At 37.7% G+C, this 26,156-nt stretch overlaps 1 protein-coding gene across 2 annotated transcripts in view; it reads right to left on the bottom strand.

Moving 5' to 3' along the window:
- Positions 1-603: 603 nt before the first annotated feature.
- TOX3 (TOX high mobility group box family member 3) overlaps positions 604-26,156 on the bottom strand; it is a 75,968-nt gene continuing 50,415 nt past the window's right edge. Inside the window, exons 2-7 of one of the 2 annotated variants that reach the window (XM_064459400.1) lie at positions 24,729-24,794; positions 20,581-20,835; positions 7,168-7,437; positions 5,600-5,827; positions 4,139-4,219; positions 604-2,455 (exon numbers count right to left, since the gene is read on the bottom strand). In XM_064459400.1, the coding sequence (XP_064315470.1) occupies positions 1,721-2,455; positions 4,139-4,219; positions 5,600-5,827; positions 7,168-7,437; positions 20,581-20,835; positions 24,729-24,794 (1,635 nt within the window). In that variant the 3' untranslated portion in view covers positions 604-1,720. The remainder of the gene's footprint in view (positions 2,456-4,138; positions 4,220-5,599; positions 5,828-7,167; positions 7,438-20,580; positions 20,836-24,728; positions 24,795-26,156) is intronic. The other variant, XM_064459401.1, reaches the window with a different exon arrangement.

Here is a 26,156-nt window from a genome sequence, read left to right as displayed (position 1 = left end):
GGGAAAGAAGAAAATAAAGGATTTCTCCTCTCTATCAAGAGTAAAAATGTATAAACAGCACTTATATCCTGACAACACATTGTATGTGAATGTTTCCACATCCTTCATATGAAATACCTGCCCTCTCCACCCCTTCTATGTCACATCCTACTTTTATGATAAAGTATAGATCAGACAACTCGGGGTTAGAGTTAAGGGCTTATACGTGAGAAGCCCATGGCAGTTCCTGCATTTGCATCTGAAACTCAAAGATCCAAAGAAAACCACAATTTGTGCTTATTTGCATCTCTCTCTGAACACTGCTGCTGAGAGGTTTGCTGTCCTGTTCCTGTGGATAAATGTAACATGGGGTGGCACGAATGCTTTGTAACTCTGCCACCTGCTTTTTCTCTCTGAAGTAAGGCGTAGAAACCTCAGAAAAGTTGTACATGACTCTTCAGCAGCAGATCTTTATGGGCAGAAGAGCTGATCACACACTTGGTTGCAATTGGTACCTGTTTACTCAGTATGTTTGATAAAATAAAAACCCAAAAAGTTAAATAGATTTTCCATGAAAGTGTTTTCATAAGGCAACATTTCTGGTTTTTGTATCAAAGACCATCGGCTTTACTGAAACATGTTTATTCTATAGCAAGATAAAAGCATTTATTTTAGATAAGCAAAATACAAACAACTTAATTGCTGCTATCATAACTCATAAAAAAGTATAAAACAGCATAAAAACACAATAAGCAATGTAGCAATTAATAATTCATGTTACCAGTGTTTACATTAAAGCCTCATTTATGAAAACTTTACAACGCATGATATGAAAACATACAACTTTTAAAGAAAATATTTACACTGATTATTCGATTGTGGAGTTTCCTTTAAATATTCTACTGGTTTTACAGTGTATTAAAAACTCTTGCATTTTTCATCTTAGCTTTCTGTAATAACAGTTTTATTTAAGTGCATTTCCCTTTTAAAAATACAGTGTATTAAATCTGAAACTCATCACTTTGACACAGAATATAATATTCACATTTGTTCTGTAATTGGAATTAATGTAAGAGGGTAAATGTCAATATATATTTTCTTACAAACTATGGCAGGTTTTTTTGGAGAACTGAAGTGAAAGGTTGGGTCAAATGTTTCAGTTCAGTTACTTGCATTTATTTTTCTGAAGACATTTAGAAGAAAAAATTAAGAGCTTTGGCAAAAATCTGTGATTTACTCTGTTTTTTTCATGACAAAAAATGCCATCAACTAACCCATGTCATACAAGATTGATTGTATGAAATCCAATCATCATGTTACAGGTAGTTACAACTGTGCTTTAAGGGCTCCATGAGTTCATACTGCCTTGAAGTGCATTATTCACTTTTAGAAAAAGAAGGGTTATATCATATAACTCTGAAAGGCCATTTTGCAGTCATAAGGTCCAAGTATTTATTAGGCCATTTGATTCACATATTGCAGGTAAAGCTTAAATAAATTAAAAGGCATCACATGAAAAAGAGCACAGATTTTTTTTTAAACAAAATGATTTATAGTCAGCTAAATGATACACAGCTACATTGTAGTTCTTTATTGCCTATCTAATAGACACTTTAGAGGATCATTTGATCTGTTATGCATCCCTGCATAACTACCATCAAAAATTTACAGTTTTCAGCCAAACATGGTTTACCCCTACCCCCTCCATCAACAAAAAGCCATGTTGCGAGATAATTTATCTTCAGAAAATACTGACCTGTGATAATACTTGAGTCTGTGTCTGAGACTGTATTTGTGACTGGTGCTGCTGAGGTGCTGGCTGAGGGCTCCCAATGGCAGGGATAGGAGAAGTGATCTGAGAAGCTACCGGAGAATGCTGCTGAGGAGAAGGCTGTGACTGGTGTTGCATATGCTGCATTTGCTGCTGCTGCATTTGCTGAAGCTGTATGTGCTGCAGTTGCTGTTGCATTTGCTGTTGATTAATTTGCTGCTGAAGATGCTGCTGCTGCAAGTGTTGCTGCATGTGGTGCTGAAAATGCTGTTGTTGCATTTGTTGTTGTATTTGCTGATGCATTTGATGCTGATGTAGTTGCTGCTGTTGCATCTGCTGCATCTGTTGTTGCTGGAGCTGCTGTATCTGGTGCTGCTGACTTTGCATTGAGGGACTGACTTGAGATGAAGATGGTGTTGCCACCATATTTGTTCCCATAGAGCTTATCAAGGGACCTGCAATGTTTGTTGGCATGTTTGGTGCAATGGTAACAGAAGCTACAATCTGATTCATTGGCAGTCTCATGGTTAAAGGTTTTGGAGCAATTGCCCTGGGAAGGGACTGCTGAAGAGTTTGAGGAGATGCCGATACTGTTGCGTGTTGAGAAAGAGAAGTATTCAGAATAAGGGAGGAAGACAAATTTGTAGATGCCAACGTTTGCTGAACAGAACGAATTGTCTGGGCCTCAGCGGATTCTGCAGCAGCCTGTGTTTGGAAAAGAAAATCATTGTATTTTTAACAGAAAAAACATTGTTACTGTTTACATGGAAATAAAAGTCACAGCTACTCAGGGACACTTTTTTGTCTTTTGTTTTCTATCAGAAAAGACCAATCAGCAATCTGAAAAAGATCACTGATCCACTGATCCATTACATCACCTATTCATCTGTCTCTGTACATGGTACCTCCAGTTCTTACTTGGACAAAAAACTAACTTGTGCACTTGTTCAACACCAGGAAGTCACAGGTGTCACATACTTAGTGTGGCTGATAGAGCTAAAGAGGGCCTAACACTTTCTGTATTTACATGTTTTCAAAAAAAACCGTGTTATTTGGGAGACAAATCTGAGCAGAAGCATATCACCCTGCACCAGCTATCATGGCATAAGAGTAGTGGACAAAATAATAAAACTTCTCAGACAACTTTTTTAATTTGCTTGTTGCGGTTCTTCACAAAAGCTTCAGCAAGGATGTCTTAAGTTCAGGGAGATGAATTCTGGCCTTAGGATGTAATTTCCACTCAGTCTTCCCACAAGTTTCTTGGCAGCCTAGGTCCCATGGATTTGAGGAGAAGATATGATTTGTGATAAAAGGCAATTTAGGATTGACAAAAAAATTCCTAAATTCCCTCAAAGACATTTACAATTGTAGCTGCCATTGAACTTGGCATTGGAATACGAAAGGCTTTGAGAATATTATCTAAGTCCTAGAGACAACAGAAGAACGCAGCTTCTCAACACAGAAGAAATCTTGTGGCTTTAAATATCTGTTGTATTTCTGCTGTTGTATTTCTAAGCATTTAATTAAAATACACAGCAGCTTTCAGTGTGAGTTACTAATGCTCCACAGCTGTACATTCAAATAAGTATTCTCAGGAGTTAGATATCATCATGTGCTTCTGTTGCTTTCTTGTGATCAAAGATATTTTTGTAATTGATCTTTATGAAATACTATTAGAGAAATAACCACCTTGATTAATTTTCACCCATATTTTAGATGTCCATAATCATGCTTCCATTTATGGTATTCAGATGCAACAGATCTACAACCAGTGTAGTGCTGCCGGTTAGAAAGGTAAATTCTCAAATAAGACAGTGGAACTTTGTTTTCTTCATGAGTTCTGTTTAAACTTGGGATCTGCTAAAATACTCCATGTGGCTCACTACTGGCTAGTCCATTTGTAAGTAGTCTCCAAAGTCAGAGCCACCATGCGTTCCCCCACCACCACCTGCAAGAAATACTTAAGCTTTGTCATACAATAACTGCTCTCCAGCTCCATGCAAACCAAGTCTGTCTTTTGAGAAGTAGCACTTGAGGAAAAAACAAAACTCTGCAAATAGCTTGCAAATGTTAATGTCAAAAGGTCAGTATATTTTTCATGACTGAATTTTACTTTTTGTAGTGAAGTGCATTATTTTGCCTCCATAGATAAAGGAAGATGTACATTTACACAGTTACTGTTTGGTAATCATTACTGTGCCATTAGAGAGATGACTTTTTTTTTTTTTCCCCAGAGACTAAGCAGGGTCAAGCAGCAGCACATCATCTTGTCTAGCTGTATTACAGAAATTCTAGGATTCCACTTTTATTTTGCGTAACACCCACCCCCGTTTAAACACCATTGCCAAAAGCTAACTTGCATTACATTGAAGGCATTATTAGGCTTACCTTAGAAACAAGGCTTGCTCTATAGGCAGCAAGTGCCTTTAGGTATTCTTTTTTGGCAGCTTCAGTTTTTCTTTTATATACCTATTAAAAAAGACCACAGTTTCATCAACTTCAATATTAAGACGTTTTTGCCAGAATGCTCTCAAAATCACTTGCAAAGATACAACAACAACAACAAAAAAGACCAAAAACAACTGAAAACACTCTACTGTTAGGTTTGCTTTTTCTTCCCTGAAAGATCTCAATATTCTTGCAGGTGATTACAGACTTTCAGGTCTACTCGCTGCACTTGCACCACAATTTATGTTGATTTATTGTGAATAAAATAGCTGCTAGAGCAGCCAACTGTTTGACAAGGCTACCTATGTACACCTTAACTCCCACGAAATGATATTTTAATGATTTTAAGTAACAGGGATATTAGAATGCTGAGTATTTCAGATGCTAAAAATCATCTGTAGTAGTATAAAATAGCAAAAAAAAATGCCTATGCCCTATGCAATATTTTTTAAAAAACAAATATTTGAACTACATATAATATATACCTTTAGAAAAGGCAGTTCATAGAGCTTGGACAGTTCACCTTCCCCAAAGCCAGTATGAGAGAATCCCATTGAGTTAAACAAAAACAGTTAGGCAAACGTGAATTAATCTGTATTTTTAATCATCAGTAAATTTAAAGTTCATTTTAAAATCATGTTCACCATTATCTGTTAGATCAGACTGAAAGTTTCCAGATGTATTTCACAAACAAGTATAATTCATGTCTTGCCAGAAAGCATCCTACTTGGGAGTCTACTCTTCCATTGCAGCCTCCATTAACTGTTACTGGGAGCTGCTTAGAGTATCAACAGGCAAACAGCCTCAAAGGGTTTATTTTTCCCTTCAATCCCTGCGTAGGAGTTACATGTGTATAGAAAGAAGAATAACCCTCGAGGAAGAACAAAACTCATCATTCTGTACCAAGTTTGAGTTGGAGATAACATTTCACACACGCCATTGTAACGAGGCACTGAGGATTGGCTTCAAAGGTTGGAAATCAACATGCTTTGTAACAAATTCATAAGGCAGATCAATGGAAAATGCTAAATGTGCTGTACCTTCCCTGTTTCTCTTCTAACTTCTAATTAATGGGAAACAAGACCTTTGAAATAGGAATAATCAAAAGACGGTCTTAACAGGAATTTGGACAATATCACCTGAGCTTTTTTACAAACTTCCCTTTAAAATTTAAAGACAAATACAGCCATGTAATACTACCTACTGACTCTTACAGCAAAATGCTTTTTAGATGCCAGGTCTTCAGCAAGTTCAAAAATCAGTGTAGCTTCTGAGCTCTACAGAGGAAGAGGTCTACATCAGCAAGTAACATAGTCCACTCAGAGCAGAGGCAGGAAGAGTTTCTTTAAAAGGAATATTATTTTACTTCTTGTGAGACAACCATGCATCAGTTTTTTTTACCTGTTTTTGTTCTTCTCCTAAACTGTCCCACATAGATGCCACTATTTTTGAAACCTCTCCAAATGTAGCATTTGGGTTCTGCCCTTTAATTGCAGCTTGTGTATCCCTGAAGAAAAGGGCATATGCTGACACTGGCTTTTGTGGCTCATTGGGATCTTTCTTTTTCTTCTTCTTTGGAGTCTTGGGCTTTTTGCCAGAATCTGGGGCAGCTCTTTTTTCTCCAGTAGCCTAAGAAACAGTGAAAAGAACAGTCAATATAACAATGATATAAGTCAGATTATTTCCAAAAAATTATTAACAGTCTGGCTTAATAATATATGGATAAAGCTACTATGTAGGCAACATTTTGGAAAGTCCTGTTGTGCAAGCCTTTCTCCTACCAAAGAGTACTTAGTCTCAGCTTAATCTCATCAGATCTACTGGAACTAAACGCATTAATAATTACTACTCACTGTAAGCGTGGCTCAAAGTCAAATCTTACAGAGCTTGATCTGAAAAAATACACCCCAACACTAATTTTAAGCTTTAAAGTACGGTATATTTTGAATGGGCAATCTATGTTTTTCCATTAAGATGTAATTTCAGTAGTAGAGACTCAAAAGACAAGAGCTTGGAGGCATTTCCTGATTCCCAGACTTAGACTGTCAACTTAGACACAGCTCAGGGGTTAAAAAGCCCATCCTTCAGGCAAAAAGCCGAAGCAGCTCTGTAGTTTCTATCCACCTTCAGCAAATACCCACAGGTGACCCTGCACCCTCTGCCTCCGCCGCTCCTTGCGCAGGGTCAGGGGCCTGTGCAGTAGCACCGGAGGCTCTGTTATTGGCAGGCACCAGCCCTGCACCTACGTCTCCCTCTCACCTCTGGGGCAGGGAACCCCCAGAACAGCACACCCAGGACTACAGGTAACTCTGGTCCCTGTGTGCTCCTCGTGTCCTGTACCCTCTTTTGTTGAACTGTGTACAGATTATTGCAACAAGGGAATGAAGTGGCTCTAAATATATTTCTATGATAGTTATTTTACTTCGATATTTTGAGGATCCTGTACAATGATCTTTCCATATGCACAATTTCCATTAACTTAATGAGAAAACCTTTCATGGAAGTCTAAACTAGGCCTTTTAAATGTACAACATTTGTGCTTTATTTTGTTGATAAAATATTCCTAACAGATTTATTTAAAGCAAAATGTAAATTAACTAAACCTTCAATTAGAAGAAGCTTATTTTATTTCTATTTAAATGCATCTGTTTTATATGACTCCAGAGAACGCCAAAATGACAAAACTGTCCAAAGTTGATGAGTGAATAAATTTACCAGATCTATAAAATCTGAAATGAAATATGAATGTATTAGACCAAATACATATATATATTCTTATGCTTATTATTATGGAGTTGTTATGGAAACTTCTTAAGTAAAGAAGCTAAAAAGCGAATTAATCATATACCACTATAATGTAACGTGTATTTTTATTACCACATTGCAGCTGAGATGATACTGCCACATTCATGAAAATATAGCATATAGACCTGTAAAGCTTACTCACTACAGTGCATGGAATAACTTACTCTATTTGATTCATCTGCATCTTCTTCATTTATAGAGCTGGATGGGGAAGGAGTGGCTGATTTACTTGCAGGAGGGGAGGGAGAAGTGTGTGGCAAATTAGTGCCTCCTAAATTTAGCCCCAGCTGCGCACTTAGCTGGGACTGGTTAATGGTGGTCAGCTGAGAAGGAGCCATAATTCCCGAATGAGCAGCGTCAGTCATATGGACAATAGATCTCATAATCAGAGAGTGATCCTGGCGATACTGGGAAACTTGTGTGTGACTCTGATCCTAAAAGAAATGTAAACATTATTTAGCCACTAGCAGTTACCATATAGCATTATCAGGTCAAGTTATTTCCACAGGCTTACAGAACTAACACCATTAACTTGCAGTGTATTTCTTATTCACTAATTAAATATATTTTTAATAAATTAAATGCAGCAACAGTTACCACACTTGCCCTGGACTTCACTTCTGCCCGACTTGTGGGTGGGGATTTTTTGTGGAATAAAAATTGTATTTCTTCTTTTTTAAACATTTCGTCTCTTGATGGGTTGCAAAATACCCACATAAACACAATACAGGCGTTTCTGGCCTTTACACCGAGGCAACAAAATGTGATGACATGGGTTACAAACCATTTACTCCAAGTCTTGTCATTTTGCTTGCATCTATGATTTTATTGAGACTAAATTCTCTTGACTTGCACTGCCCCAGAATCTAATTTTATACACAAGCCATTGAATTCTTAACTGTCCCTTTTTCTGACACTATTTGATGCTTGTGTGTTTTTTTACATCCACTTATTTAATCCAAGTTTTTCTTTTCTGTATCTTTTCCTAATTTTTTATGCTGCTTTTTTTAATCTTAAAAACTTCAGTAAAAGCCAGAAGTGGAAACAACAATATTTTGCAATTGGCTATGGAACACCAAACAGGTAAGACATATTCTATACAAGAAAATATTTTGTGTAATTTCAGATCTCTTATTTACATCATATGTGCATATGATAACAACAAACTATATTTTCTGCACTTTGAATTTAAGTTATATGGCTAATCAATATTTTTAAAAATTAAAAAGAAAGGAATGGCAATTTTATTTTTTACTTTATGGTACAGTGTTGTGGGCCTCAACAACCTATGGTACCTATAGAAGAGCTTTGAGACAAGGAAGCATAAACCATTTTTTATGTTTGTACAATGGCTTGGCAAGTTGCAGGAAGGTACAGGAGCTAGTCAATAGCAACATTAAAGTCCACAGCATTTGTACATAGCTTCTGAGCAAACAAAATCTTCTAAGGAGGAATCTATAACCAAGAAAACAAAATTTCCATCTATTATCTTAACACTCATTTTTTCCCTTATATTACAGACACCAATACTAAACCAAAAGGATCAGTAGCATTTCATTATGCACAAAATGTTTATTGAAGAAATGGTTACCAACAAAAATCATCTTGCATCAGGAGCATGCATGGAAATACAAATGCACTAAAACATCCACATGACATCCTAATTACATTACTACATGAAAATGGAAAAGCTCATGTATTCAGAATAATCCATGGAGAATACTATGAAAATTTTAGAGAATATCATAAGCTCTTACATAAACTTAACCAGAAGTAAAAGTGATACACAACTATTATGAGCATTCAGGATTTTTGCAAAATTATGCAAAAATGACAGATTAGTTCTGACAAAAATTCATTAACTTCTCAAGTGGACAGAATCAAGTTTTGATTGAGCCTGATCTGCTTTACAGTCTTGGATTGAAGCTAGGCAAAACTTGGTGATTTTAACACAAGTCAGGCAAAACTCACTCATGGGTTTACTCAGCATGACAATCAAACAAGGACATAATGTGTGAAACAGAAGACCAAAGAGTAATAACTTGTGTGATTCCTCCACAGGCTAAAATTACTGTCTCAGATCTCTCTGTTGTTATCCTACATGAGTGCTATAAAAAAAACCCTAAGGTATAGAGACATTTACTGAGGGGAATGCCAGCTACCTCTCTGGTCTCTTCAGTTATACACATGGATAAAAAAAGCAAAGTCCAAAATGTTCACCCCTTCACAAGACAACTTTATGGTGACTGTATCTAGGTACATTGGCTTTCCGTCACCACTCTCTTGCACAGTTCCAATAGCACATATTATAAAGACATTCCACATTTGATGCATAGAACGCCTGATCAAAGAAACCATAAGGATATCCATCCATCAAACTATCCTACTCTCAACTATTCTAATCTATTTAGACTGTCATGCCAAAGAAGTCACATTTGGTCATATTGCCAAAGGGCACATGACTCATGACATTTGCTAAATATATAGCTTCTTTTACTTTGATTTGTAGAAGTATAAGTTCTCAAAAATTGATAAAATATCAATTCCTCAACAGCCACTGGAAAGCAAAAAACAGAGCAATGAGACTTAAAAATACGGAATGTGTGAACTCCCACGCTTTAATTTGTAACAGTTTTATCAAAGGTGTTTTTCAACAATAACTGCACCTGAGCCAGCAAAAGCAAAATATACCATTGAGTACTAAGGGAAAAATTAAGGTAATAAAAGATAGTTCATTCTTCTGTTATCAACTCATTAAGCATCCAGTAGTTAATACAGCTACTAATACAGCTAGTATTAATTTTGACAGATAAATGCAACTAGCTATTACATCAAAAGGTGCCCTAAGTTCCACTTATGAGAATCATCTACATACAGTAGCTTTATCCTCATTTCTACCCCAATACAATTTTAATCTCTAGCAACACTGATCTTGCTATTGAAAAATATAACTAGGAAATTACTTTTTTGAACATTTTGCGTAATATTGAAGTCTCAATTAAAATCAATGTCTACAGCCTTCAATCATTTAAATAGGCAACACCTCCAGTAAGACTCTTTCTAGCCACGTCAGCACTGAGCCCATGGAATTGCCTAGAGAAAGATGTAGGGCTGCGATCTCACCCTGTACTACATGAGCTAGTTAATTTTAAGGAAAGTGAGAAATCTGCCAACAAAAATAACTATGTAAAACCCAACAGTTACAGTTCGGCTCACTGTGCCCTGGTTTCAGAAGTTGACTTAAAACATTATATATTCTGTTGCCTTAGGATTTCATCACTGTCAATGTAACATAAGCTGATGTAGTATTTTAAAAGATATATTTAAGTTGAAGCAAATGCACCTCAATGTAAAGAATGAAATCCTCTGTTGACCCTGTCTCTAAATTACTCCCTTTACTTTTGGGCAATTCAGCAGATCTCTAGAAGAAATCCTCGATACTCTTTTTCTCCGCAAGTAAAATATAGATAAAAGAATCCATTAATCTAAATTTTTTGAAGATTGGTATTCACTGCCAATCAAAACAAATCAAACTAACAGGATGCTTTTCTCTGTCAGAGATTAAATCATTACTCAATAGAATACAAAACAGTTGCACTTGGTACTGCCACGACTGGAGAAGTGTCCTTCCTCTCCCTCCTCAGTTACTGCCATCAGTAATAGATCTGCCAAACTGCAGTTATCAGAAGATCCACTACAAGCAGCAGCTTCTTTTCTTTGGAAATAACAAAACTCCCATGTTTTGCTTCACGTCCCTCTAGAAAAGTAAACCTTACCTAATTTACCAAATAAAGGCTACAACAAACAGTACATGTCAGTTTGGAAAAAAATTATGTCCAGCTGGATCTAAAAGATTGGTTGGTGACAGGAGGCTTGTGCACTTCCTGCTGCCTGAAGAACATGAAGAATACACTAGTTCTTGGTCTGTGTGCTCCCCCAGCCCCACTACATCAGAAATTACTCTTTTCTGTTCACAAAGAGCACATAAGTCAAGAGAAGGGACATGAAGAAAAAAGAAAACAAACAAACAAACAAACAAAACCACAACAACAAACCGAAAACAAACATGAGGGCCCACTGAGTCATTTCTCAAAACTCTTTCTGTTCTTGCAATCTCAGATGTCTCTAGAAATTCATCTCCTGCTATGTGATAGAATTCTCCTACATGGCTGCAACCTCCAAGTTAGTTTAACATGTTTTATTGGAATCTTTCTGATTTACTCTCCCCTGCTTTTCTTTGGGCTCTGATCTGCAACCACGTTTGCAGTGACCCCTCGCACGGCTGGTATTCCCCACACTTCCCTGCGCAGCTTCCTCCAAAGCAGACAGCCTGGCCTGTCACAGGAGGTAGCAAGAGTGCTGTGAGACCACCAAATCACAAATTAAAGCCATTTCTTCTATGGAACCACATTCAGGGATCAGGCAGCAAGAGCACACTGACACCAGGCAGTGCAGCACCACCTCAGAGATGTGATTCCAAGCAAGAAGGTGCCAAGGAACAGGACCAACCAGCCTGAGCACCTGCCGGACCAACACTGCTCCCGGTCCCAGGACTAGGCACCTCTTCAACACTGCTCCATGGCCTCTACTGGTACTAGCTCATTCACAGCATGCTCAGCTATCTCTAAGAAAATGCTGCTTTACATGGTGAAGAAATACTAAAAGCTCACAGCCATGCCAAAATCTCACAACTATCAAACTAAGAGACAAAGACTCTTTTCTGAAGTGCTTATACTTCTTACCCAAGATGCCCCACCACCCTAGCATGGAGCATTTGCTGCTAGGAAACTTTGTTCTTAACTATTTACTTTCCTGTGACCCCATAGGTTCCTCATGCAGTCCCCAAAGTGGGCTGAAGGGGTAATGCTGCTTTGTTGCCTCAGTTGCTCTGAGTTGGCTTTGTGTCCTGAAGCCCCGACCCTCCTCTTCCTCCTCCTCCTCCCCCTCCTCCGCCCTAAAGCCTTATGAGACTTCGAGAAGCACCTAGAAGTTCAGCAGCTGCTTGTTCCAACCATGAATGCAAGAAAAAGCCTTTTTTATTATTATGATATATTTCCCCCCCATTCCTCTTCTTTTTCCTCCTCCCTCCCACCCCATGCAAATGCATCAAGGTGGATGCAGAGTGCAAAAAGATATTTGTTTTAAAAATGCCCATGGAGCTGACGCAAAGTTGCATCTGCTTTTGCAGACAGACAGCACCATAGACCGGCTATAGCCCTTCATGCATCCACAGCGGCTCTACTAATGCTTTAACATCACCTAATTCACAGTTCTTTATAATTTAATTTTTACACCATTTTGTAGAGGCATTTCAAAACAGACACTCCTCTCTCTTCTCCCTAAACATCTACCATACTTTTAAGCATATTGAATCACACTCCTTTTGGACAAGGTACTCAACAGCATGATCACAATACATGTGTGACTCAGATCACAGATCTGGGCTCTGATCTGACGAGTCTGTTGGCATGAGGACCTCCTCTCCAAATTAGCAATACAAGCTTAGGTCTGCTGTATGCAAACAGCGAAGGCACTTTGCAAACAAACCCTGGATAGTTAAAATTAAGCCCCAGACTCCCAGAATAATGCTGTTAGCAGTTTTGTTACAACCTCTGCAACTTCAGGCGCTTCAGCTACCAAATCAAAGGCACACTTCAAAGGTCCTTATTAGGCAGTAAGCAACATGGGGAGAGAGTGCAAGAGTGCAAGGAAGCATGACAACTAACAAACATTATCAAAGGTAACAAAAATCAAAAATTGTAGAAGGAATTGGGGGGGTGGGGAGACTTAGGGGTTACATGCCATTTGTTTAAATATTGCTACAAGTGTTCACAGCTATGTTTGGGTGGGGCATTTTTTCTTTGGGTTCTTGGGTGGTTTGAGGTTTTTTGTTTGGGTTTTCTTTGCTTGCTTGTTGCTGTTTTTTAAAGCAAATCAGGAAAGTAGGTCTCATTATCTTTTGTATTACCAGAGCCAGGTATTTTTTTTCCAGCTACCTGACAACACAGAATAATTTAAAACTCTACAGAGACTTAGCATTTCTTTATAGCTAGAGAACTTGAAGTGGAAGCTAAGTATTCCATAAGCTGTCCAAGGGGAAACACAGGTGGTAGCAGCAGAGAATAGCAGGAATTTCAAAGGAAGTTTTCAAATGACCCAAGAACGAGGGTGGCTGGACCCAGCAAAGCCTTTGGGCAGGTACAACATATCCAGACCAGCTGCAGCATCTGCCTCATTTGGCTGACTTAAGAAAGCAGCACCTGATTTTCGAGTTTAAACTCAGAAGGCAGAGTAGTTTAAAGCCATGGCCCAGGCTTAATACACAGCTGGTGTCCACGGTCATATGCGTCCACGTTCCTTCTGAGCTCAGTTCTTCGGAATATCAGGGGTTCAGCTTCCACTCCAATTCCTGATGGCTTCCCCAGTGGGGTGTACAGTTTTCCACATATTGATATGACACCTCACAATATCTTCTGGAGCTGGTGGATCTTGATTTAGGCATTATTAATATAAAATATTCACAGTCTTTTTTTCCCAAACTGTTCTGCCAGTGTTACTGTGCTTCTCTTCTTTCGGGTAACAACCTACTTGATCTTTTTATTTTATTTTTTTTTAACATCAGCAGTACCTGCTATTCAGATAGGTCAGATAGGTGTCTTTGGCAACTGCTGCTGCTTTGTTTCCTATGAACAGGTCCTTTCTTGTGGTTACTATGAGTTGCCTATGTTTGAAAAGAACACCAGAATATGTTTTGTTTTCCAACGATAACAGCTTATTAACAGATGGATCATTGTGTCCGTATCAATGAGAAAGGAAGAAAGAGCATGCCTCTCAGAAAAGTGACTGCATTATCCACACCAATATTACAATGTCACTGAGAACATGAAAACCTACACACTATTAAAACCCTGATGTACCCATAGTACATCAGGCTAGCACCGCCTGATACCACTGTCATGTTAAAGTCCTACCATGTAGCCACCGCTGTCTGTTGCCTCCAGGGTTTTCAGCCCTCTGTCCACCTTCCCCCAAGGCCCCATGAGCTGTGCACACACACTCCCTGAAAAGTAACTAAAAAAGGCACAACTACATCATAGACATAAATATTGAACTATATGCCAATCGAAAAGAAAAAAAAAAAAATCTCTGTAAAGACCTGAAAGTTTATCAGCAAAGGACATAGCTCAGACCTGTGGGCAAAAGCCAGACTGTCACAGCGCTGAGCTGATAGCGGGCACCGGAGCTTCAAAATCCCAACTGAGTCCTAAAGGTCTAATTTTACAAAGCATCCACCACCATTTGAAAGGCTCTGTATATGGCGAAATGTCACTGATCTGAGCCACCAGAACATCATTTAATTTGGTATTAATTTTGAGATTAATTTTTCTTGGTAACACAAATTATTAAAAAAGGTGAAATAACACCTACCATTTCTGCTGGGAAATTTCAATACAAACCAGATGAACATTGTTGATTTAAAACTTGAGTTTCGTAATCCACCATAGTAATCAAAGAAAAAAATCAAAATAAGAAAACTCTGAAGATAATTTCTTTTAGTAATGACGTGTGGAGAGCAGACTCCACAACCTGTAAGGTTGTAAAGTAGGTATGTTTATTCAGCACTGGGCAGCACGGGGGGTCATCCCGCCAAAATCGTGCGCGCCCGCGTGGTAGCTTGTCTTGGATATATACAACAAAGTGTTACTTATTCACAAGGTTTCCCAATACGCTTATACATATGCATGACCTGTCCCCACTTCGTATTAAAAGTAGTCCCAAGAAGTCATTTCCATAAACTCCTCCTGACTGCGCTTGCGCAGCGCCTCCTCGTGGTGGTCGTCGGGGGTCATGGAGATGAAGGCTGATGGCTCCTCTTCATCACTGCTAGTAATCTTTTGGTCTTGCGCAGACTCAGTTATCCCTTGACTCTTACCCAAACGGCAGGGTCGATTTTAGCCGGTTCTTAAAGCAAGTTCTAGGTTCTTATCGGGAACTGTCCTTCACAGGTCTTCTTGCTTCAGCTCATTTGCACAATAGTTGGCAAAACATTAAGCACTATCTATCATTTTGATACTTTGGGCTGCACCGCAAGTAAGCAGCAGTCTATCTACTAAGATCCTCTTAACCCCTTCTCTCAGTAAGAATAGCTGCTATAAATGAATAATTACAACCTTCCAGAATTAGTTGTATGTTTTGTATTAAAGATGACAATAAACATGTTCATAACAATAACAAGAGCTTGTTTTAATAGACGGTTCCAGGCGTTAAACACATTAACGACCCATGAAATAACTTTCATCTGCAACACATTAAACAATGTTGTTATAACGTCGTATTAATTGAAAACCTACTCCATTCTCTCTAGATAGGAGATTAAAGACTGGGTATTAAAAGAGAGATTTACAAGTAAGTTTCTTTGTAAAGGAAAATTAAACACACAAATTAGAGGCATGTTGTCAGGTGCGTAGTGAAATAACTGTCTTTTGCCAATTTTAAAGCAACTTTTTTTTTGCTGTTGTTCTTGCAATCCTCTGTTATTCTATTAATTTAAAGTTCATTAGTAATTTGGGACTTTGAATTACTAAAAAAAAGATTTAGACCTATAAGTAAAAGGCACCACTGTTCTGAAACATTAATAATATTTCTGTTGTATGCAGCCTTTATTAAGCTCAAATTTGCAACTCAGCTCTTTAAAGCCACATCATTGAGCTGTTTATTTAAAAAGTCTCTTCTTGAAATAAAAGCAGTGTCACCATCATGTCTGATTTGAGCACAGTGCCACTCCTAAGCAGTAATGTAATTAAAGATGAGTGTATTCCACTGTGAATTAGCCTTATCTGTGCAGAATCCTGAATGCACTGACAGCACTGCAACAATTATAAAATATAAACAGGCTCAAATCTTCATCAAATAAGAAATACATTTCCTCCCGCAGCATAAGTAATATGGGGAGCAATATATGTAAAATTACAAGTCTGTTTTTGTAACATCCATACTTTTTTGAATAAAAGAAAAAAATCAGTCTGAAAAGAGACAATTATTTTACTGTCTGTTTCTTAGATATCAGAAAGAGAATTTTGAAATTCATCAAAGCTAACCTTCTGTAATGTACAACAGGCTAAGCTGAAAAGAATGTTAACAAGTTCAATTTTCATTCAATCAGCACTACTGCTCTCTGAAATGTTTCATTGCAGGAAAGAAATAAAAATAATCTATATGGTAATTATGAGGATGAATCCCCCAGTAACTTTCAGCTACATGAAAGGTCAGTTCTATTCAAGATATTTTATCAGTCCCCTGCACATACTCCTGTCCTGTCATTTTAAATCTGAACAGCATTTTATTTTCCCATTTACAGCTACCTGCAGAATTAAGTACTTAAGCCAAATAAGAAAAAAAAAAAAAAAAGAAAAAGAAATGTTGAATGCTGGCAAAGGCTATAATAGCATGGAGATAAATCGTTCAGCTGCTCTCTCTCAAGCCTCTGGGGCTGCAGATTTTTCTTCTCCTGGTGCACTGTGGGTATTCAAAACTTGTTCAACATGATTTCATTTCATTTCAGGCACTGCCTGAGAAAACTAAATTACAGAATCAATCATACAGAAGGTCAGAGTGAGACTTCATTACAAGTATTGCATGCTTGCATGAATATCTTTCATTTATGACTGACCCAATATGTCACAATAGCTGTCTAGTAAAAATAATCCACTTTCTGAAATTGATGTACTACTGATGTCAATGCTACTCAGCAGGCTGGGCAGATTATAGAGAGGTGTTAAAAAAAGGAACCCTCAGGAGCACAAGTTGTAGTTTTATAGAATTGCCACAGTTTACAGATTAAAATAATTTTTTCTATGGGCAGCTCGACAGAAAACAGAGTATTAATATAAAATATTGGGGGTTGATTTTTAACAAGGATATCGCTGCTGATTTCCACTTATTTATGTTCAGGTATTTATAGGGACAATATTTGCATCATGTAAATCCACATGTTGAAGTCAAATGTACATGAACACTCCATTTTTCAGTGACTCGTTTCTGAACATCAGGATTTTATTTGCGTACTATTAAAATACTAAAATGAATGAAACTGCCTCCATTTTATTTCCTCTTTTTGCTGATGCTGGTTTTTAAATGTAGAAAAACGCTGATAAGTGAGATAAATATGTGGTGTTTGTTGCCAATAATAATGAAGTTAATCAGCATAGTGATAAATTGTCACTCTTTCCATAGTATGTACATCTTAATAGCATGAACAATTGTTAACTCATCAACATGATCTTTTAATAATTGCTAGGCCACATTTATGCTGAGAATAAATATCTTTCCTGCACTGTGAATGATTTTTTCAATATAATAATACACAAAGAATATGAAAGAGAGAATGGTTGGGGTTTTTTTTTGTCTTCCTGTGGGAAATCTATGAGATACTTGCAGAAGTATTACAAGGTAGCTACCCGACTCCACACCCTAAGGGAGACATAGGAAAACCTTGACATAACCTATTTTTAACCATGCCTCTGGCGATTCTGCATTCAAGTTTATAGGTGAACATGTCAGGTAGTACATAGAAAAAGCCAAAGACACACAGTATTAATCATAATTCTGTCCAAGCCCATTTTATTTTTTCTACATTTGTGATTTAAAATCTTATGACATTTCTTCAAGGTGAAATTTTTCTACTGGACTTTTCAACATGGTAGGACTACCTTTATCTAAACTAAATATTGCTTACAGTAAAGCTCTCTAGTGCTTCACAAGATAACCAATAAACTCAATGCAGTTCATATTAAAATAATTTAAGTTTGTATTCAGCTAAAGAAGCTTTAGTGATTAGCAATACACTATTAATACAGCCTTTAAATAAGGCTATCCTAGTATCGCTGGATAAGAACATCGTTCTCTAAGTGTATACGAACATCATAATTATTTTACAACCCCATCTTTAGTTCTTTCAGATATAGTAAATTCAATTGACCATGAAATGAAATTTCATAGTCAAAATGCCTCCTTTACATTTTTTATTGCCGCAATAAAGTTTTCATAGCTCCAAGGCAAGGTAATTCATGAAATGTCTAATTTAAAGATGAATTCTAATATTATTAATAAATATTTACCAGTTTAATGACGTGCACATTCCTGAAGCCACCCAGCATTTATAAGCAGAAGAGAAAAAGTCTAGTGACTAAAATACAATGGCAGGGGCTACTCCATCTCACAGTATAAAAACAAATCAAGCAGTTGTGGAGCAGTGTCTGACACACAATCCTCCCTGTGTTGCTCCTCCATATCAAATCACGCAATTCCTCATCAATTCTCCACAGCAAAACTACACACAGGTTCCCAACCCACAGCTTTGAACTGGCAATCACCCTAGAAAATAACACTGGACTACTGGGATAAGAAGGCATATGCTTCTCTAGATCTTCTCTTCGAACTGTATGGGAACAAATTCTTACCACTGAAGTCAATGTAAACTATGCCATTAATTTCTACATTGCACAGTCTAGAAACAAAAGGAAAAAAAAAAAAGTAAACCCTCTCATCCAGTGCAAGAAGAGGTGAGAGAAGAAATATGCAACCAGGAGGCCTCTTCTGGCTGGAACTGTTACGGTGACAGCATTCACTCACGGAAGAATCACATTCAGTGAAAGCATGCAAAATAAAAGGCAAAACTAGGCCAGGTTAGAAACAACTTGATAACTTTGAGGGGTACTCATATGTGTAACACAACACCTATCCAGCCCATGATATTTATTACATATTTCTAAGGAAGCATCATTATATTCAGTGTACACATGCTCCATTACTTTAGTTTACAGACATAACATTCCTGACTCTCACATTTTATTAATCTGATCTTTATTCAGTAGTCGACCACCATGTCCAGTGCATACAAAATCCCATGCCAAATGGGATCTGAAAAAAAAAAAAAATCTTATCCTTCAAGGCCTGTTTTTGGCAGTCCCTGCTTTGTATCCATGGAATTACTGAATTCTGTACCTCTGAAGTAGTGAGCGGTTTGTGCTTAATTCTGTATTAGGCCTAGCTACTCCCCATGACCTCCAAGGAAGTATTAGAATTTGCAACAAAGCCAGCAGACTGCAGAATATTTGCTGCTTGTTGATTTATAAATCCTTTATTAATTTTTGGTTGCCAGAATAATAATAATAAAAAATCTATATGAAATCATTACATGACAATGTGATGACCTTTATTACAGTCCAGCAGTAAATCTGTATTTTCACTACATTAAGTTTAGCAAAAGGTCCTATATAAAACAGCTTATCAGAAAAAAATGTTGTACAATATCTGTTCAAGCTAAACATTGATGTTGTCTTCAATATGCAATACAGAAACTGATTCTAATTGTAACCACTGAGTTTAAAATGCTAAATATGATACTGACTCACAGCTGTGTCTCATCACTATAAGTATGAACGTTACTGCACAAAGCTTAGAGAAAACTATGCAGGGATATCCCCCAAATCTGAAAGGGAAATACAAGAAAGTGGAAACTGCCCCATACACACTCCCACTGAGATCACAGCCATACAGTGTGTATAGATTATGGAGAAGACTCCGTACAGCCTTGGTTTTGATTGTTCTAATTAACAAGAACAATCACTGGAATTAGCCTGACAGTCCCTGTCACTGAGCCCCTCCCCACACCCGGATCATCCCTCCCGATTCCAGGGGGCTCGGAAACAGCCCAGGAACAGTAGAACAGGCCCAGCCTGCTCCAGCCTCTATGGTCAACAAGAACACTGGGCAGAACAAAGTCTTTTTATGGCCCTGTATTTCTGAGTATGGTCAAGGTGATACATCCCTATCACTTCTATTCTGAGTTAGAAAAAAAAAAAAAAAGTTGATTTCCACATCTAAAGATTTAGCGCATGGAATACACAGAATATAGTGAAACATATGGGTTTTTTACTGCTGGCATACTGTGTCTGGCTCCCTTTCTGAGCTAATCTCAACACTGCACTTTGAAAACATCCTGATGGCTGTCAGATGTGGGTCCTATACTTGAAATACAGACAAGTAATTCCTTCTAAATGCTGTAGTTCACCTGGGCCAACACAACAGTTTTTCAACTCTTGATGCCAGTGTCGACTGTATAACACATTTTTGAACTTTAGCAGCACTTGGGATACACCTGATGCCAATGGATATGGGCTTTCAAGCCCATTCCCAGAATTAAAATTCTTTGTTCATAAAGCTTGAGTGCTTCTTCACAAGAGATCTGTTCACACACAGTATAGCATTGCAGAACCACGTTTATGTTCCAGAATCCACCAATATTAAACTCTTAACCATTTTCCAACTGCCTTAGGGAACTGAATAATAGCATATCATTGCTTTCTGTGTAACACTGACAACACATGTCATCATTCATACAGAATAAGCCTGCACATGATACAGAATGTTGGCAAATGCTTGGTCAGGCTGCAATACCAAGAAGTCATACAGATCTTCTGAGAGGTCAATTAAAACTGATAGATGACATAAATCTACATTACTATGCTTTGACAGACAATATTAGGCAACAGAAACACACAAACTACTGGACCTACCATATGCAATCCATTGCTGTGGATGACGCTGTCTTGTTCCACAAGATTTCGGGATATTGTAATAGAGGGAAGATCCAAGCTCTGGGGGGGAAACTGAGGTGTAAATTCATTTCCTTGTGCAGGCAGCTGGTCACCAACACCCTGAAAGGGCAGCAGTATATCTGCCATCCCCAGTGCAGGGTCTGACTCAGGTGGGGGGGTAATGGGTGGGATTTCGAACTCCTCATCCCCAAGGCTTGGTGTATGGAACGTCTGCTAGAAAAGGACAGGACAAGGCAAACCATGTTAGGGCACACTGCTTTCAGCAACCACCTCCAGACCTGCAGTCCAAGTCTTGTTTTGTTCTCAAATGCAAACTCTATATGCAACAAAATTTTTAAGTTTTGTATACTGAAGGGTTTTGTGGATCATTCTGATTAAAGGTTTAAGTTTCATTATCATATGGCTTTAATGGAGTATCAGTATTAACAGTTTTTTAATGTGTACTTAATTAGCAGCATCTGTCTGTTGTTAGTCTGAATATCAGCTACATTGGATTTGGCTGCATAACAAATTGCGACTTTATTGATATGTTAGTAAAATAGTACAAACTGCTTACATTACTCTTGTGCTTCATAAAATACTGACAATTTTGTAGTGCACACGCACACAATATTAATTCAGCAGTGACCATTTCACATCTTTTGTTTCCTTTTTATCCACTAATTAACATGAAATATTACAATTCTGGTCTTTCTTTTCTTTTCGATCCCAAAAGTACAATGCACCCTTTAAACAAGGGTTTGTAATTTGGAGAAGAGACATGTACAAAAGAGCGAGGGTGATTACAGCAGCTTCCAGTGCTTTCTGAGGCAAGCCAGCTTTGTTTGAACAGTAGGTTTGTTACAAACTAAACACCTGTTAAGATGCCTTGAGCAAAACATTTACTGCCAGTTATCTTCAGGGTTTGTGCATGTTTGTACGTGTGCATGTGTCTGTCAAAGATAATCTTTTATTCAAGGAGAGTCTGTATCTGGCTTCAACACTGCTGACTTTATTTGGGAAACAAATGAGCTATGCTTATTCAAATTTCTTGCAAGTTAAGTGAACTTTCATGTATTATTTCAGGTCCACTGCTACTTAATAATAGAAATTCAGTGCTTGAAATTAGGCCATTTTAAATGTTCCCAAATAAGGACAGTCTTGATCAAATTGGGCAGTTGGCAATCCTAAAATAGGCACTCTTGTCTTGTTCTGGACATGCAAGGCTGCTCAGGGATTTGTTTGTTTGCATTAGTTCAGGATTCGTGTTGGGGGAAGGGAATTGTTTTATGTATTCTTTACATTGTTTGAAAGAGTGACTTAATGCCTGTTAATTTAAAAATGATATGTTCAGTGAAAGATCTCATTAACTGCTGCAAATTGTCATCCTTCAAACTGTTAATGATGATATAAATTAATAACCGCTTGAGAGAAGATGGAAACTGAAACTCAAGAAAAATCTTTGCTTGCATATAGAACCTGTCAGCTGTCATTATTGGTCTCACACCAGAAGTGATGAGGTCCCAGATTGCTGCAGTCTGCAGTACCGTCAGAGTCTGCTGAGACTCTACCCATCTCACTCAAACTGCAAGACTGTAACTTAATTCTGGATGTGAAAGCTGGGCCTGGATTAGGGAGACATTTACCTTCCCCACTGCTATATTACAAAAGGTGTGAATTTTTCTTCCTGTGGACCACGTAGCTCACAAACACAAAGGATGGATTGGCCAGAAGAGGGTGGCTAATGAAGATAACCTTATGGCTGCATTTGCAGTTATTTTGGCACTAATGTGGTCTAGTAACAGATGCAACTGTAATTTGTGACTCATTTGCTACCCCATTACTGCTTAATGAAATCTAACGTATCCCATTAACAATACGGATAAACACTCATTCTTGATATGTGGCATTTGGCTGTTTTCATTACCACTGTAATTAACACTTGAAATATTATTTCAATAAATATTTAAGGTGCTCTAAAATGGGTCGTAGTAATTATGACATAGAGTCAGAAAACAAAGCAACTGTGTGGCTTCTAAGCCTGAATGTGCTCTAGGATTATACTCTTAAGGCATTATTTACAGGAATAAAATGGGCTTCTAGCTAAGCAGTGCCCAGGCCCAAAGTCATAGTGAGAAAGCTGCATTCATGTTATGTAAAAACACTATAATTAAATACATTGTAATGCAGTAATTGCAAAGTTAGGTTCATGCTTTAATGTGAACACTAACACTTAATCATATTTTTATTCCTTGTTCAAGCAAAAGAATTTGGTGAAATCAGTATCATTATAGTATCTTTGACCCTCTCTTTACTTGACATATTTATGCAATAGTAGGAATTAAAAGAACTGGATCTTTTTTTCCTCATCTAACAGAATAACTCTAGAACAGCTGTATAAATAAATAACACAGCTAGACAATAATAAAATATTTTACTTAGAAAAGTAGCATTCATCTTAATACTTATAGCTTACTACAAATGGGAGAGTAAATTCATGAATACCTTAACATTTTTTAAGTGTTTAAGTCTCACAACATAACTTGTCCAAATACGTATATACTGTTTTTTAAAAACATGTAACAGTCCTAAGATTGAGTATAAAACAGATGTAATCTAAGAAGAAAGCAAGCCCCTTAGTGAAGTAGTCTTAAATCCAAACCACTGGGCCATTCAGTCCGTAAAAAAAAGCCTGAATAGTATGCAATTTGGGATTGCAGAAAGGTGTTGTTATGACAAAAAGATGGTATTTGCAGGATTTATCTTACCAATCACATTTTTTAAAGTTACTAACTTTTCAAATATTTATATCTTACACAATTTTTTAAAAAACTCTCTGCATGGTTAAATGCCATCTGTACTGAAATGTTCAAAACATTTGTTCCTTTTGATAAAAATGCAAATCTGGAGAACTGTTGTATCAACATATAACAGCCAATGTCTGACACGGTGAATTATCACAGCTGGAATTAAATTGTCTCTGAACAGCTGCTGGCAGCAGAGCTTTCATCAATGTTTGATTCAAATGTAGGAAAGAAATTCTACAGAAAGAAACATCGTGTTGTCATTACAGATGGGGTTTGTGTTCATTATCACAAATAACACTGGAGCTAGTGCCAAACAATATTCCCCTATCTAAGCAGTCTTGCTGAGTAAAAAGAGATGGTGACCATTGTATAAATGATTCATAAAATATGACTCTTAATTCTAACCTTCGTATTTGTTGTTACACCCTTCTGCTTATTTTTCCTGAGATCACTTTTTTAAAACTGCACAAGAATACCTGCAACTGAATCATCACTTACCACTTGTAAAATCAAGGCCAGTTTTCTAACCTTTCCTCATGTTGGGAAGATGCCCCCTATTGAAATACTTAGTTCTTGTTCTCCATATTACTAGGCACATTGCTGGACAGTGCATCTTGCAACTTCCATCCTTCCCATTGGAATAAAAGCTGTTGGTTTTTAGTGATGAGCAAAAAAAGGTGTTTTTGTCTGGAGCTGAGGTCAGCATTAGCATGCTGCTAATCTATTAACTGGCTGTAAGGCAGCACCCCTGTAACAAATACAAGGAGACTGCAGACCTTTCTTTTGTTTCCATTCTCTTTAAAGGCAGCGATCAAACACATCACCTCCATAGCCCAGACAGCCTTGACCAGCCCGGCCCCTGGGTTTGTTCTTGATCCTGGTCAGAAGTTTCCTTCACACAGCACATACGCTTCAGGCAACAAAGTAGCTTTTGGCTTTCTATCTTATACGAGTATTAAGAACCCAAATTAAAATATTTGTATCTAAAACAAAAATTAGCACATTAGCTAGTAATGACTATTACTAAGCTTGCTTTCAAACTGTACACCTACTGTGCTTTTTGTTTCCTTCTGTTAATAAATTTTTCACACAAAGCATATTTGTTTCTATTGACATGCTATGTAAGTAACAGCCTTATGGACAGCTAAATTGACTAGTAATGGAGAACTGTCAGGTTATTTTCTTTCTCGTTAAAGTCTTTATTTTGTGCTCCATAAAACACAGAAATCCAGCACTTCACTCGTCATCCATTCAAAGTCTGTTAAATTATCACAGCAAACAGCAGAATATGAGCATAGATAAAAAAAGAAAAACATCTACCTCATTTGCAGCAAGAAATGCATTATTTGCCTCTGCCATGTTCATGTAGTTGTTATTGTTTCCAAACTGAAAGAAAAATAAATATTTTTATTTTAATGCATACCATGAGAAACTTTTCCTTACCCCATCACTGACATAGAAAAAGTTGAAAAAAAAACCAACAACAAAAACAAAACAACAAACAGGTAAGATGTAATTTTGCAGATGTTCTTTGAAGTCAGAACTAGATTGGATTCAGCATTATCATTATTATTATTACATACTCTGCATCCCCAGGTCTGTACATGGAAGATATCCATCTCTTCAACTTTCTCTGTCCACGTAGCAAAGCCACCCCACAGACCCAGAGGTGACTTTGGAAATTACGTGTCCATTGGAAAGAGACTGTTCTCCAGAAAAGACATTTCAACTCTGCTACATCTTTTCTGGCATGCATTATAATATTTCTGCAGATGATCCTGATCTGGAGGACTGCTGCAGCTAGAACTAGCTGGCATATTACTATTCCAAGTAGTCCTGGTTTTAAAGAGATGAAGGTCAATAAGGGAAGAATGAGAATATGCAGCATTGTTCTTAAAATCCCATTCTTTCCACAAAATTAAAAAGCCAAACAATCTCTGTTTGTCTGTCCTTCATTCCAGTTTAGCTCCCATGCCACCAGTGAACATTAACACCAGAAGAGTTTGCAAGTCAGAGAAGCTGTATCACATTGAGACCACCCAGGGTGGAATGGGCCGAGTGCCCACTTGCTCCCACTGAGGTGCAACTCCTCTTACACAGAAATGATCTGAAAGGATCTGCTTGGATGCCATAGAGTCATTGCCTCCAAATTCCCAAGTATAAACATCTGTTGAAGAAAATAGGTACTTTTCCTTTTACAGACTGAGCACAGAAAAGAAAGGTATTATCAACATTTGGTTAATTGGCATTTAATGTGCCTTATTCCCTTAAACAGCACTTCCAAAAAGCAGGTAGTCTGTTAACTATTTCTGCATGTGTACCTGGAGCAGGCAGGAGCCTAGAGTCTTTGCTTCAAGGAACAGACACCATGCATGTCATGCAGCTACCACTAAATCACTAAAATCAGAGGCTTCCACATTAGGCACAATGCACACTGCAAAGAGTATCAAATGCTGGAAAAGTCCCTGTGCTGACCCTACAATGCCTTGTTACATCACTGCTGCTAAAGCATTCTTCCCTTAACTCCCATTTGCAAGTTCTGTAAAGCAAAATTTTTTTCAGGAAGGCTTTGTTTTATCTTGCCAGATCTTGATAGACCTGCCCCCACCCCAAACCACGACAGCAAACACCACCACCACCAGCATAAGCTCTGCGACATGTGCATGAGGATGGGTAACCATGCACTTGCACAGATTGTTCTTTCCAAGCAAGAAACTGTTGGGCTTTCAGAGCAGCTGAACCTGTCCT

Source organism: Phalacrocorax carbo, chromosome 8, assembly GCF_963921805.1.
Source record: "Phalacrocorax carbo chromosome 8, bPhaCar2.1, whole genome shotgun sequence".
Classification (NCBI taxonomy): domain Eukaryota; kingdom Metazoa; phylum Chordata; class Aves; order Suliformes; family Phalacrocoracidae; genus Phalacrocorax; species Phalacrocorax carbo.
This window is presented reverse-complemented; position numbering and strand designations above follow the sequence as displayed.